Genomic DNA, 14,586 nt, shown 5'->3' with positions numbered 1-14,586 from the left:
GAATTGAAGAGGATATTGCTCCAGGGCTCAGGGTATGGAGAAGGGCATTATCAGAAGCTCGCAGTGCTGCACAGGTAGCACTGTGCATTCAGCAATTACAGAAATCAATAGCATGGGAAAAATCAATTATGAAAGTTGTAAGTGTTTTTATTTAAGAAATACTATAACTAATTTACTTTGTCTTGTTTTTTTCCAACCTCCAGATCTTAATTTTATATTAGCTACTGTCACAGTAATTTATGCTGTACTAGAGAGTTTGTCTAATTCTTAAATACCATATAAAAATTTAATAATTTCCTCCTTGAGTTTTTGAAGGAACCTACTAAATTTGTTGCCTTTGATTTTTTTTAAATCTTGCTTCTGCCTCTTTTTGATGTTGTTTATAATTCTAACTTAAGTTGTTTTCTACATTCTGCTGGTATCACTCAGTTGTTAATCTAAATAATTTTGAAGGTCCTTTCACTCTTGTCAACATTCCAGTTGCTAACATTACCTATAACTACTGCATTCCTAAAATGTTTTATTTTTCTATCAGTTTTCATATCTTTACTGCTAAAAAGTCCTCAGATAAATAAATCCAAAATGAACACAGCTCTAATTTCAGTTTTGTGTTTGAATCTAATATAGTTATATGGAGAGTAGATCTTTTAGTCTTTCCTACAGTGATTAAAACTGGTTTTTCACTTTCTATGTACAATTTCAATTAGTTATTATTAGCCCAATTAATTATTGTCCTATAGTAAGCTTCTACTTTGTCCCAAGCTCCAAAATGCTGTGTATTCAAAAGATTTATATTCTGAAGTCAGACTTATTTTTAACCATGTATAAGTGTCCCTCTTGTCTACTTTCTATATCATATACAGAATTATCCAATATATGTAGACTTTTATGAATCACTTTAACATTTACTTTTGAACTTGCTTTAAAATTTAAACATTTGAAATTTGTTTTCATGAATGGTTGAAAGTAAAATTCCTTTACTTAAATAGTCATTCCCCAAAGGAAAGATCCTTAAATAATTTATCTTTCTTTCATTCATTTTTAGCTCTATGCATAGACTTACTCAAGGCCTAATACATTTTATACAGATACATTTTTCTTCTATGTGTGGTTTTTCTTTTTCTTTTTTACTTCTTCCTAACTTCCTAACATGTAATGGAATTTGTAAAATATGCTCAAATTTAGGTCTTTCTCAACCAAATTTGAATACACTATAAGTTTTAAGATATTGTTCAGTTCATCTGACAGCATTTATACTGGGTAAAAATATTTTTTCTTCTAAAAATTATTATTAAAATGAGTTTTAAAGTCACGTTGGACAAATGTATTTGCTGAAATATAGGTGATAATTATCAAAAAGACTGAGTTTTACATCAAAATGAAACTTGTAGATTTTTTTTTCTATCCACACCAAAATAATAATCATGATATGGTGAATTTTGCTGTAAACCTAAACAAATAAAATCTATTCTTATATTATTTACTTTCTACAATCTAAAGCATTCCTTCCATTTTCACAAATTCATTAACCTTACGTATGTTATTAACATGCTTTTATCATCATTTAACTCTACGTCTCATAATCCTCAATTTGGAAAAAAATGTCTAATAATACTTTATTTGCAAGCTGGTGCTGCAGCTCAGTGGAATAACACTTGCCTAAACAAGGTCTTGGGTTTGACTCCCCAGCACTGCAAAAAGATAGGAAGGAAGGGAGGGAGGGAGGGAGGGAGGGAGGGAGGGGGAGGGGAGGAAGGAAAGGAAAGGAAAGGAAAGGAAAAAGGGAAAAGGGAAAAGGGAAAGGTAAGATTAAAAACATTATTTGCTGTAGAACTGCTTTTAAAAGAAGGTGAGAATTTCGTATTTAAAGATTAACAAGCCAGTTGCAGTAGTGCATACCTGTAACCCCAGCTACTTGGGAGGCCAAAGCAGGAAGATGGCAAGTTTGAGGCTAGCTTTAGCAGCTCAGTAAGACCCTCACAATAAAAAAATAAATAAAAAGGATGGGGGATGTATCTCAGCGGTAGAGCCTCCCTGGGTTCAATCCCCAGTACAAAAGAAAAAAATCAATAAGCACTACATAACCTTAAATTAAAGAGGTAACAGTGTCTATAATAGTTCTCATAATAAATTCAAGTAACATGTTGACGTGTTCAGTACCTTTAGAAATGCTCTCTTAGCCAGAGACCTAGCTTACCAGGAAAGAAGCATCTGTCAATTTGCTGCCCACAATATGCTATTGTTGATGTTAAATAATAGGCAACATCCACTATTTTTAACTCTTAATAACAGGTATTCAAACCAAATATTAATACATTTTTTCCTCTAACATCGTGAGTTATTACTGATTTTTCAAAACTTATTTTATTTGCTTATTTTATTTGCTTATTTTTGTATGTGGTGCTAAGGATTGAACCCAGTGCCTCATACAGCTAGGCAAGCGCTCTGCCACTAAGCCACAACCCCAGCACTCACTCTTTTCTTTAAATGTATCAAAATTAATTTTAAATCACAAACATGAGAGGTAAAACAGACTTTACAATATCTTTAGTTATCTATTGTAAAAAGCAGAATTGACGCATCATCATGAAATCTGATTTTTTAATATTATAGGGATTTAAATATAATCTTCTGAATTTCTCAATGATGTTTCTGTTTCTACAATAGATGTTTTAAAGATGTAACTCATTTTGCAAAATAACTAACCCCATCTTATAGTATTTAGTGATAATAGTATTAGGAAGTTCATAAAAAAGATACTTATTGGGCTGGGGATGTGACTCAAGTGGTAGCGCACTCGCCTAGCTAGCATGGTGAGGCACTGGGTTCGATTCTCAGCATCTCTAAAAAAAATAAAATAAAGATATTGTGTCTACCTAAAAGTAAATATTAAAAAAAGATACTTATTGAAATATGAAACTCAACTGCTTTTGCTGCTAATTTTAATATTACATATACAGTAAATGTATTGGATAGATATTTGTTAGCCTGAATAGTATGTATTTTTTAAGGTTCTTAAGCTATCATTGTTATACATATTGACTATTTTGGACTTTCCAAGACAGATGTAATAATAAATAATAATTAAACAATTAATAAGTAAACAAACCAAGTTTAAGGTTATATAAATAGTTAACTTTAAATTAGTATAAATGAAATTCAGCTTAAATGTTTTCATTTTTTAAAATATTAATTGCAGGACACTTTCAACTATGACTAGAATTTGAAGTAAACATCAAAAAAAATTAGTGCTTACTATTTTTTTGTTTTTACTTGACTAACTTTTCTTCTTTTCCTTTGTGAAACTTGCTATACAAAATATGTATGCATGGAAGAAAATCTCTTAGTAATAAAAGATTTTTTCAATAAAGAAGAAATGATTATATTGTGGGTTCTAAAAAACAAATCATGACCTCTTAAATTCTTTAATATATTCTATCTATATTTTCTTTTGAAATCATTTCATAAAATTAATTTTCTACTCGTGTGGCATATGTTTGATTTCAGTCAATTTTCCAACTTTCCTGGTTTGGGCACATTTCTTAGTGAATCACAAGACATAGGTGGATAAAGCCTAGGGATATCTTTTATTATTGTATATAATTATATACTAATACAAGTTTCTTAATCTTGATCTTCAAAATTAACTCTTATTTCTTTCTCAGAATATCATGAGGATGCTAAGATAAGCAAAAAATGAAACACATTTTAAAACACCATGTATTAAAGCTATTCATTGCTTTATGTGCTCTAATGTCATGTTAATATTTCATATGTTAATGTATACATGCTTCTGAAGTGTGTGCAGGCATTCAACTTCTAGCTTTGTTCTTTGCAGTGTACCTGAAATGTGCATTGACCCCAATAGAACTGCTCACCCCGTCATGTGGTCCATATCTGTGTAACGAGAGATACATAGATGTGTATGGCTATTGTATATTTGTTAGCAAGCGGAATGTTCATTACTAATATAAATGAAAAATTATGGTGTATATAACATCCCAGTAACTATTATTCATAGCAGAGGGTTAATTCTAAATAATTTTTCATATATTATAGTACTGCCAAATATGTCGAAAAGGAGATAATGAAGAACTACTTCTCCTTTGTGATGGCTGTGACAAAGGCTGTCATACCTACTGCCATAGACCCAAGATTACAACTATACCAGATGGGGACTGGTTCTGTCCAGCTTGCATTGCTAAGGTAAGACTGATGTAGAACTAAACTTTTTAATAACAAGATCGAAATGCAGACTTTTATGGCAGTTTCTTTTGTGAGGTACAATTCACATACCATAAATTCACCATCTTAACAATTCAGTGGTTTTTATTGTACTCACAAAGTTGTACAAATGCCACCACTAATTCAGAACATTTTCATAACCCCAGAAAGAACCCTTTGTACCTGTTAACAGGAATTTCCCGTACCTCTCTACCTCTAGTATTTGGTAATCCCTATTTCTTATGGATTTTTCTATTCTGGTCATTACATATAAATTTAATCATACAATATACGGCCTTTAGTGTTTGGCTTCTTTCACTTACCACAATGTTTTTTTAAAGTTCATCGATTACTTACTTCCTTTTTAGACATAAGTATTATTCCATTGTATGGTTTTACTACATTTTGTTTATCCATTCATCAGCTGATGGTGGTCTCCACCTTATGGCTGCTACGAATAGTCTGCTTTGAACATTCACATGCAAGATTTTGCTTGAATATGTGTTTTTGGTTCTTTTGGGTGTAAACCTAAAAGTAGAATTGCTAGATCTTATGGTAATAAGCATCTGTGTTTAACATAATTTTCTAGTCACATTTGAAATAGAAACCTGTGAACTCTCATACCAATTAAGAGAGAAGCAATACAATAAAAGAGAAAGAAATGGGTTTGGTAATTAAAAGGTAAAGGAATAAGAAATTTTATGGATCAACATATATTCAAGGTCACACTTTTTGTTAGGTATTCTCTATCCCCCAGTCACTGTTCCCCAAGTTTAAGTTATTGACTACTGCCTCTCCAAAGACTGAAGTCCAAATTTCCATTTGTCTATTGTACCCTTTCTTTCCAGTTCACTCCCTCTAGTCCTCCAGTAATCCTTTGATCTCACTTGAACCTTCAATATATTTATCTTAAGACCTTTTCACTCTCTTCTCCCTTCGTGTCCTCTCTTTCCACCTAATCTGACTTATGTCAATATTCCATTATCATAATCTACATATTATAAAACATTGAATTTACTGTTTGCTTCTCTCTCACTTTATGAAATAAACTATTATTCTAGTTAATCCAACTCTGTCTTTTCTAGCACTTATTAGTTATAAGAAAAATGCTGATATGAACATTCGTACACGTTTTTGCCTGAAATACAAAATGCAGCCCTTTAAATACAAGGTGCTAATCAGGCCTTTAATAATGTCTGATGATTTATTTCCAGTTTTGTTCCCTCCATCCATTCTGAGATAATGATCTTATTTCTCATTCCATTGAGAAAATGGAAGCCTTTGGAAGAAAACCACATGTATCATCCTTCAGCATCAGGGCTCATATCCTTACCTTCTCTCCTGTTGCCCTTAGCTTCTGGTGCTCCTAACTGAGCCAGTTTCCTTACTCATGCCTCAGGGGCCATCCCTCTTACCTCCTTAGGAACATTACTCCAGAACTACTCTTCTCCCTTTACATCTTTAGTTTCTCCTCTTCACCTGCTTCATCTTACCTATCTATTGACATATCCTACTTTTTCTCTCATCTTAAGAAAAACCTTCTGCTTTCACTTCTCCCTTGATCCACTTCCCTTGTCTCTCTCATTCCCTTTACACAGAAAATTTCTTGGAAAGTTTTCTGTTCTGATTCTCTACACTTGATCTTAGCCAGAAGGCCAAGGAACAATGCCCCAACTTTGAACCCCAGTTCACTCTTGAACTTATTTTAGTCAATTCCACAGCTTCTCCAAAATAGCTCTCATCATGGCCACAAATTTGATCAGTGCTTAGCTTATTTGACCTGTCAGTTACATGTGAATACAGTTGAACAGTCCTTCATTCTTTTGAAACACTGTTTTTTACTTAACTTCTCAGATTCCATACTTGCCAGGTTTTATTCCTCCTTTTGTTCCTTCTCAATCTTTGCTGATTTTTTTTTCCCACCTGCTTGATCTGATCTCAACTTGGGGCTATCATCTGTAAAATGAGATTATATCTACTTTGTAGGAATTTGTGAGGATAAAATAAGATCATGTGTGGGAAAGTTTTTTTTTAATAAATGTAGAGTTCTGTAAAGTATTTATAATAAAATTGTATTATATTTTAGACCATGTTTTATAAGTGCCTAAGTGGCATGTTATTCAATAGTAGTTGTTTTTTGACTTCTTATTACTTGATCATTTTTGTCATATATAATTAAATGTAGTTCAACAGTAATCTTCACTGGCTATACATAAATGACTTTTAGCTTCATAACTGTCAAGTTATAGAAAATCTACTCAATATTTTATGTATTAAAGATAAATGTTTTTAAGTCTTATTGGTATCACTTAGTAGGCTGTTGGAGGTTTTTTTTTTCTAATAAAATTTCTTAAATTACAGTTCTGGCTATCATTCAGAGTGGTGTTACATTATTAGTAGGCATATTATCTCATCCAAGTCTTTTGGTGTGAATGCAGCTTTCTAGACTTTTGCTTTTGTTCTTGTTTTTGTTTTTTAAATGCAGTAAACTATACGTTATATTTCTTATGACAAAAAAACAGGATTCTGATCATCTGTTTTTGATGTGTGAGGAAAAGTTACATTTTAAAAATATATTTCCATTTAATTCATAATTAAGTGCAAATATTCATACTGTACATCTTGCCCTCAAATGGTTATTTCTGCCTATAACAGGGTTAGCTATTTTTATACTCTGTGTATATATTTATTTATGTATAATTGTGATCACAGGATCATGGAATCAAAGGATGTGTGTATACACACACACAGACTCATACTAGAAGTTTCAAACTATAGTGCCTACAAAAACCAAGTAAATAGCAGAAGAGTTTTTTGGACCCTTAGTGTGGGCACTGTGACAAAGTTATGTTCCCATTTAAATGTAATAGTATTCACTCAACTCCCACCATTTTTTATCATGTAGAAACGTGAGCCCAATCTTATAGGATCTTCTCATAATTCAGGAGATGTCAAGATTTTTATATATGTCCTCCCAAATTTAATGTTAGAAACAAATTCAGAATTCTTACAAGCATTCTATAAGCCAAATAGCATATGCTGTGGGCTGTTTCAGTTTGAGCCATCATTTCACAAATTCTACTATATAAATATACAAATATAACAGATATAAACCTTTGAACACTTAATCTGATAGGTTTTTCCTAAGACCTATTGAAGTTCCTCTTTGAATTTTGGTTCTAGCAAGAAAGGAAAGGAGAGACCTGTGTCTAAGAACAGTTGTATTGTTAAAAGAGTCCTTTTTTCAACTGTAAATCCCTTTCAGTTAGTGACCTAGTCTAAAGGATACTTGTGATAAGTTCTATTCTAATTTTAAGAATTCTTCAGATAAATAGGCTTTTCATGCTTTATTAATAAGGTTTTATATTATGGGAGAAATTCACAGATCTCTCTTGAAAATAATAGAAATAACCTTTAGATCAGGATTAATATTTCTTAATATAGAAAGTCTATAAACAATTTTTTATACTTCATTTACTTTTTAAAAATTCTAGGCAAGTGGTCAAACTATAAAAATCAAAAAACTTAACGTCAAAGGAAAAAAGTCTAATGAATCGAAGAAAGGCAAGAAAGTAACTTTAACAGGGGATACTGAAGATGAAGACTCTGCATCTACAAGTAGTTCACTAAAAAGAGGAAACAAAGACCTCAAAAAAAGAAAAATGGAGGAAAATACTTCTATTAACTTATCAAAACAAGAAAGTTTTTCTTCTGTTAAGAAACCCAAAAGAGATGATTCTAAGGACCTAGCTCTTTGCAGGTATTATTTCAATTTTCATGTATTATGTAACATCCCATTTTATTTGTTTTAGAAACATTTTTACCACATTAAAGATTACTTTCTAAAATTTTATAAATATAAAAATGTATAGTATAAGTGTAAGGCTATATTATCTTTTTTAATATATTTGCATTGACTTATTACTTTTAAAAGAGAGCAGAAAGAGACTACTGGGTATGATAGCACACCCCTATAATCCCAGTGGCTCCGGAAGCTGAGGCAAGAGGATTTCGAGTCCAAAGCCAACCCCATCAACTTATCGAGGCCCTAAGCAACTCAGCAAGACCCTGTCTCTAAATAAAAAACAAAAAAGGGCTGGGATGTGGCTCAGTGGTTAAGTGGGTTAAATCCCTAGTACCAAAAATAATGATAATAAAACATAATTCTAAAGTATAGATACTGATTTCAAATATCATTTTCTTTAGTATGATCCTGACTGAAATGGAAACTCATGAGGATGCTTGGCCTTTCCTACTTCCTGTAAACTTGAAACTTGTACCTGGTTATAAGAAAGTTATTAAGAAACCTATGGACTTTTCTACAATTAGAGAGAAACTGAGTAACGGACAGTAAGTAAATCATTTCAGTTCAATAAATATTTATCAAATCCCCAATATGAGCTGTACATTTTCCTAGAGAGTCAAAGACATTTTACTTAATAGCAAACATACAAATCCCACTTTTAGAGGGACTTATGTTTGGCTAGGGTAGTTAGATATGAAAAACAAGTCAATTAAAATTATTTAAGGAATAAAAACAGTGTGATAAACCCATTTTTTGACAACAAACCAGACTGGGGGGGAAGGAAAAAGGTCAGAGGAACCTTTCAAAGTAACATACAAACTAGAGTTTGTATTGTACATTAATAGAATATTATCACCATCTCATGTGGATTTAACAAAATTAATATTTCATATTATTACCATATAGAAAGAGATCATTGGCAATTTTAAAAAGTAAAAGTGTTATTAGTTGTTGGAGAATATTGAAAATCCATCTATGGATATATAAGAAAATCTTCTCCTTTATTTTATGTTCTGCTTTCATTCTATCCCAAAAATAAAGTGACTTCCTAGCCTTAGTTAATGATCTTTTTCAGACCATCTCAAAATTGTGCCAGAGAGTTACCACTTAATTAGTGTAATTTAGATGGTTTAGGACAGTGTCCCACTTTGGAGCCACAAAAATGAGGGTGTTCACTTGCAGAACAAAGACATTCCATGTGAGAATGGCCAGGATCCCCAGAGCTGTATTCTTTGGCCTATTTTCCCCTTGCTTTCTTTATTCCTACATACCAGATTAGCTTAATGTAGACTATGCCTATTACTTCAGGTGAAGTCAGAAAAAAAATATGTAGAAATAAGGAAATATACATTGAAAAAATAACTATATATATATAATATATATATATCAATTATATTATTTTGTTTTTACTATACTATATGTGGTATAGTTTTTCCATAACATTCTTTTGGTGGATATCACTGTGCTTGTGGATTTATATTCCACTTAGAAGAATTGAGTAGAATTTAAAACGTTCAATATCCCTCTCACATCAAGTGATTTGCTGGATTGAACAAATGACTGTAGTAGTTTATTTTGAGGACAAAATAACTGTCTTTCAAAGAATTATATTTGCTTTGTTTTACTTTTTAAAAAAATTACAGAAGGGATATTCCCAAACACAGGAAACATTGAAAACCATTAAATTGTTGGTTTTAAGATGAACCAAACAGCAGAAATTGTTGTCTAGAGATGGCTTTTTCTGTCTGCCAAAAAATCAGATAAGTCTTCACTTCAGTAGTACAATGGAATTTATAATTAATACAGCCAGGCCGGAGATCTACATGTGAAAACTTAATAAGTGATTAACTCTTGATTCATGATCTTCCAATTCCTGGATGGAAGATCAGCCTAAAACTCAAAATATCCGAAACAAACAGGCTTAGAAATTGACACAAAATAACCAAAAAGGCTACAAAATCAAACTGGCTTTTGAGAATGAGTCCTGGTAAATGTCAGAAGTATAATCCTGCTTGTGATGACAGCTGTGTGAGAGGTGAAATTCTGTGGATTCAGGCTCTCCTAAGTTCATGTTGTTCGATTAAACCCAAAGTAATGAGTTGGAAACAAAACTCACAAACTATTTCAAACTTTTAGACAGTTCATAGAACACAGGGAAGGAAATATCTGCTTTAATGAATTTTTCTGGGTTCTGTTAGCTTTCCCATCCTTTTCTAAAGGAAAGGTACAAATAGAGTGTTGCACTCTTTTTTAACTAGAATCTCACCTATAATTCTCTACTAGATTCTGGTCTCCTTTACATTAATTATTAACTTTTTCTTACATAAGAAAGAGTGTAAAGGAGAGTAATATTCCTCAAAGTAACTTTAAAATATTTTATAAAAGTCATTTCCACACATTGTATTACATAAAATATCCAAAATAGGTAAATCTATAGAGACAGCAAGACTAGTGCTTGCCAAGGACTAGGGGAAGGAGCAACAGAGCATAACTGCTTATTGGTATAATTTTTCTTTCTGGAATGATGATATTGTTTTGGAAATAGAAGTGATGGTAGCATAGTGTCATAACTATTAAATACCACTGAGTTATCCACTTCAAAATGACTTATTTGGTGTTGTATAAATTTCTTTACCTCAAGTTTTAGAAAAGTAAATAATCCCCAGAAAAAGAAGAAAATGAATGAAGTTACATAAGGGCTGACTTCAGTCTTCTTTAGCATATCAGAGATAAATAAATTTTATTTCTTTCAGTATGGAACATATTAGGAAGAGGGAGTGAAATGTTGTACAAGGTATTTTATGAAAGAAATAGAAAGCCACTTTTACATGGCTTCAAAGCTTTAGTGGCTCATAGGGTATTTATAATGGTTAAATTATTTTAGTATACAGCTTGTTGTAGATTATAATTAATATAATATTTAAATTTCCAAAAGCCTTCTTCCAAAATGTACTGAATTGGCCAGAGATGGCTGCAAGTGACTACTTATTTCTCACTAATAAGTTTAGTCAGATACATTTATTTTTCTGTTCTCATCTCAGTATTCTTGCAAAGAAAGAGAATTGAGCTTATCCCACTAGAAAAGCCCTGAAGTCATAGTATCTCTTTATCTTATTAGAGAGCAGTCGCTCATAATATTACCTCTGGTAAAGAGAGAGCACATGGATTTGGGTTTTTTTTTTCCTATGGGTGGTTTTTTTGTTTTTGTTTTTGTTTGTTTTGGTTCATCATACAGTATTCTCCCCTTCCATGTTTGGGCAAACCATGGATAATACTATGCTTTTTCTTATACATACATCTCATGATAAAATTTAACTTATATAAATTAGACACTAAGAAATCAACAGCAATAATAATAGAACAATTTTAACAATATTCTATAATAGAAGTTATGTTAACATACACTTGCTTTTTCTCTCCCTCTGGAATTTACCATTTAATGTTTAACACTTTTGACCATGGCTAACTGAAACCACAGAAAGTGAAACTGGGTGGTAGTTTCACTTCCATCACTGGATGGTAGTAGGAGTGGGGTGCTCCAGTGCTTGAGCAAAAGATCATATTTGAAAAGAGAAGAGAAATGGGGAAGATTTAGCCCAAAGTAGCACATCCTAGAATTATACAGCATAAGAAGCATTTACATAATTTTTCACTGCAACTGAACCCATTTGAATGTGGATAACAGAATACACAAGTGAATACTGTTGGTCAAAGGAATCAATAAAATAGTCAGGTAGGAGGAGTTCTGTAACAGAATTGTGACACAAGTCAAACAGGAAATGGGATGTAGGGGAATTACCAGTTAATTGAAAAATATCTTGATCTTAAGGGAAATCTGGGTGGGTTTTTTTTTTCCATTTAATCTGTATATAAACAAGTATAGTTAAATGTTACATTCATAAAAGTGTTTACATATTTTTGTATCAGTTGAAATAGTTATACTAAACTGCCTTTTTCCTTTCAGTTTTCTTGTTTTACATCTTTTTTTTAACCATTTCATTTGCTTACAGAAAATAACTAATGAAACCAGTCTCTAATTATGTGTTTTCTTACAGGTATCCAAACCTTGAAACCTTTGCTGTAGATGTCAGGCTTGTTTTTGACAACTGTGAAACATTTAATGAAGATGATTCTGATATAGGCAGAGCTGGCCACAATATGAGGAAATATTTTGAAAAAAAATGGACAGATACTTTCAAAGTGAGCTGAAGTTATAATACTCTCTTTATTTTTTTTTCCTTTTAAACAAAGACAAATGAGACCAGCAATGTGAACTGTATTTACATAAATGTGCAAGGCACATACAAAATGACTTTTTTTTTCCTTAAAATAAGTATCAGAAAATATCAGAAGATATACCATTTTTAAAGGCTTCACTCCTATGACAACCAAAACCTTTGGTTATTGGTTTGTGTGATTTATCAGCTAATGTAGGTAGAACAGGGAAGCACACCCAAAGAATTTTCAAAGGAAAGGGTGTTATAGTGCAATAGCAGTTAAAATATATCAAATCGCACTGAATATTCAACACCAGAGCTCTAATGTGGGAAATGGTTCTCCTTTCCCTCTCAATAAATATCTATTTTTCATTTTTTTACTTTGTAGTTTATTTTTTAGTGAATGTATTTAATTTTATGAATTATTTATGATTATACCACATCCAGAATCTTCGTTTTCTGTGAAAAGGAAGAACTAGAAAATTGCTTTAAATCTTGAAAATACAACAAGGAATGTTTTAAAATATAAAACAAAGCCAAGTTAAACTGTTTACACTGATGTGCTATAAAAGCACCAAAAATAAACTTTACTGTAGAGTTACAAGTACATTTATATATATATACATATATATATATATATATGTTGCTGCATCACTTGTGTAGTTAAATTGTATTTCAAGACAGTGAAAAATATTGACATGTATATACTGTTCATTATTGTTTATATTAAGTCTTGTTTTAAATATGTATTATGTGTATATATTGTTTGCAGACATTATTGTTTATGCCTTAGAAGGACTGTAGCATCTTATTTTAGTCTGAAGGTGATGATAGCTATACAGCTTGTACAGTAATTATCCTCTACCAACACTGTGGCGTCTCCCTAATCTTGGTAGTGCCTGCCTTTGAAACAGGGTGTAGGGGATATTAGTTTTCCATTTTTCTATTTTGTTATATAATTTTAAGCCACCAGGGCCTAAATTAAAGTATAATCATTTGTATCCATGTGGAATAAAATCGTGACAATTTCCTACACACACAGTATTTTTTCATAGAGACATTTCCCTCCCATTTGCCTTGCCTCAGAAATAAATTTAAAAGACATTTGTAACCACTGTGTTTTATCTACTGTGTGTTGTGGTGGCCTGTTGGAGGCAAATAGATCAGAATTTTTTTTGTACTTATGTAAGAGTACTTGAAGTTTTATTTAAAATAAAATGTTGTGGAAAAGGTAGCATTCTTTTTTTTTTTTTTTTTTTTTTAGGAGTGTTATTTTTCACTATGTGTGGCACGGATACAATAAAAAAAATCTTTTACAAACTAGTTTTTTTTTTTTTTTAGTTTTTCTTAATGAACTTGAAAATACATGGGTTTCAAAAAGCCAGTTAATTTAAATTTTGATTTTACAGAGTCCTACAGGAGGACCAGTGTGTGGAGTGTGGTTCAGAGAGCACTGGGCTGGGTGAAAGTAGATGGGTATATATAGAGACCCTTTGAGTTTCATGAAGCTGTAAACCTTTCTCGACCTTGTTTTATTTCTTGTTTCACATTTTCAATATGAAATATTAGTATACATTTTTAAGATCTTGTTCTAAAATGAGAAATATCTCTATTAACACTGTCTTATTCAGTCATAAGAAAAATTGATTATATAAGCTAGTATAATAAACCATGAGACACAAATTTAGTCATTCAAGAAATAGAACTGATGCTTTGCTGGGCCTTCTGCTGGACATCAGGGAATCATTGGTAACTAAGACAGGACCTGTCCTCAGGAAGTTTACAGCCTTATGAAGCGGACCTTAGATAATGTCCACTTCTTTTTTATTTCATTGCAGTGATGGGTATCACCTGTGCTCACTAGGCAGGTGCTCTTCACTGAGCTACATCCCCAGCTCATAAGTAGTCTTCACTGCTATTAATAGTGAAGAAAATATAAAAGTTTTGAAGAAAATGTCCCCTACTTGAAAATGCTTCAAAGCAGAGAGTAATTCCCAGAATCCTGAGACTGTTTGTGAAGACTAATATGAAAATCAGCTGTTATTATATAGATATGTCTGTTTCAGTTAAGCAAATATTGCAGTGATGCCTTGAGGGGCTAGTGCTTAAACAAAAATAACCATGTGGAACAGAGAACAAGGTGGCTCTGTGAATAAAATATCTGGTTTTAATTATTATAGTTCTTAAAGTATAGGTTTTAGTTCTGACAGGGATTACATGGGGATTCTTCTTCATGAGGTTTTTTATTGTTGTTGTTTGGGGGTTTTTTTATTTGTTTTTTTTTCCTTATGAGTCATACATGCTTATATTAATTTGTATTAGGTAATACATAAGGAACTT

The 14,586-nt window shown here is 31.8% G+C and overlaps 1 protein-coding gene across 7 annotated transcripts in view; it reads left to right on the top strand.

The window, feature by feature from the left end:
- Baz2b (bromodomain adjacent to zinc finger domain 2B) overlaps window positions 1–13,478 on the top strand; it is a 274,260-nt gene extending 260,782 nt beyond the window's left edge. For 6 of the 7 annotated variants that reach the window (XM_077802641.1, XM_077802640.1, XM_077802630.1 and 3 more), the window contains 5 exons: window positions 2–137; window positions 4,060–4,206; window positions 7,719–7,984; window positions 8,431–8,574; window positions 12,085–13,478. In XM_077802641.1, coding sequence (XP_077658767.1) covers window positions 2–137; window positions 4,060–4,206; window positions 7,719–7,984; window positions 8,431–8,574; window positions 12,085–12,238 — 847 coding nt within the window. In that variant the 3' untranslated portion in view covers window positions 12,239–13,478. Of the gene's footprint in view, window position 1; window positions 138–4,059; window positions 4,207–7,718; window positions 7,985–8,430; window positions 8,575–12,084 lie in introns of those variants that run through there. The other variant, XM_077802643.1, reaches the window with a different exon arrangement.
- Window positions 13,479–14,586: the final 1,108 nt, after the last annotated feature.

The sequence above is a fragment of the Urocitellus parryii genome, chromosome 1 (genome assembly GCF_045843805.1).
Source record: "Urocitellus parryii isolate mUroPar1 chromosome 1, mUroPar1.hap1, whole genome shotgun sequence".
In the NCBI taxonomy this organism is placed as follows: Eukaryota; Metazoa; Chordata; class Mammalia; order Rodentia; family Sciuridae; genus Urocitellus; species Urocitellus parryii.
The sequence above is the reverse complement of the archived record's forward strand: the minus strand, read 5'-3'. Positions and strand labels throughout refer to the sequence as shown.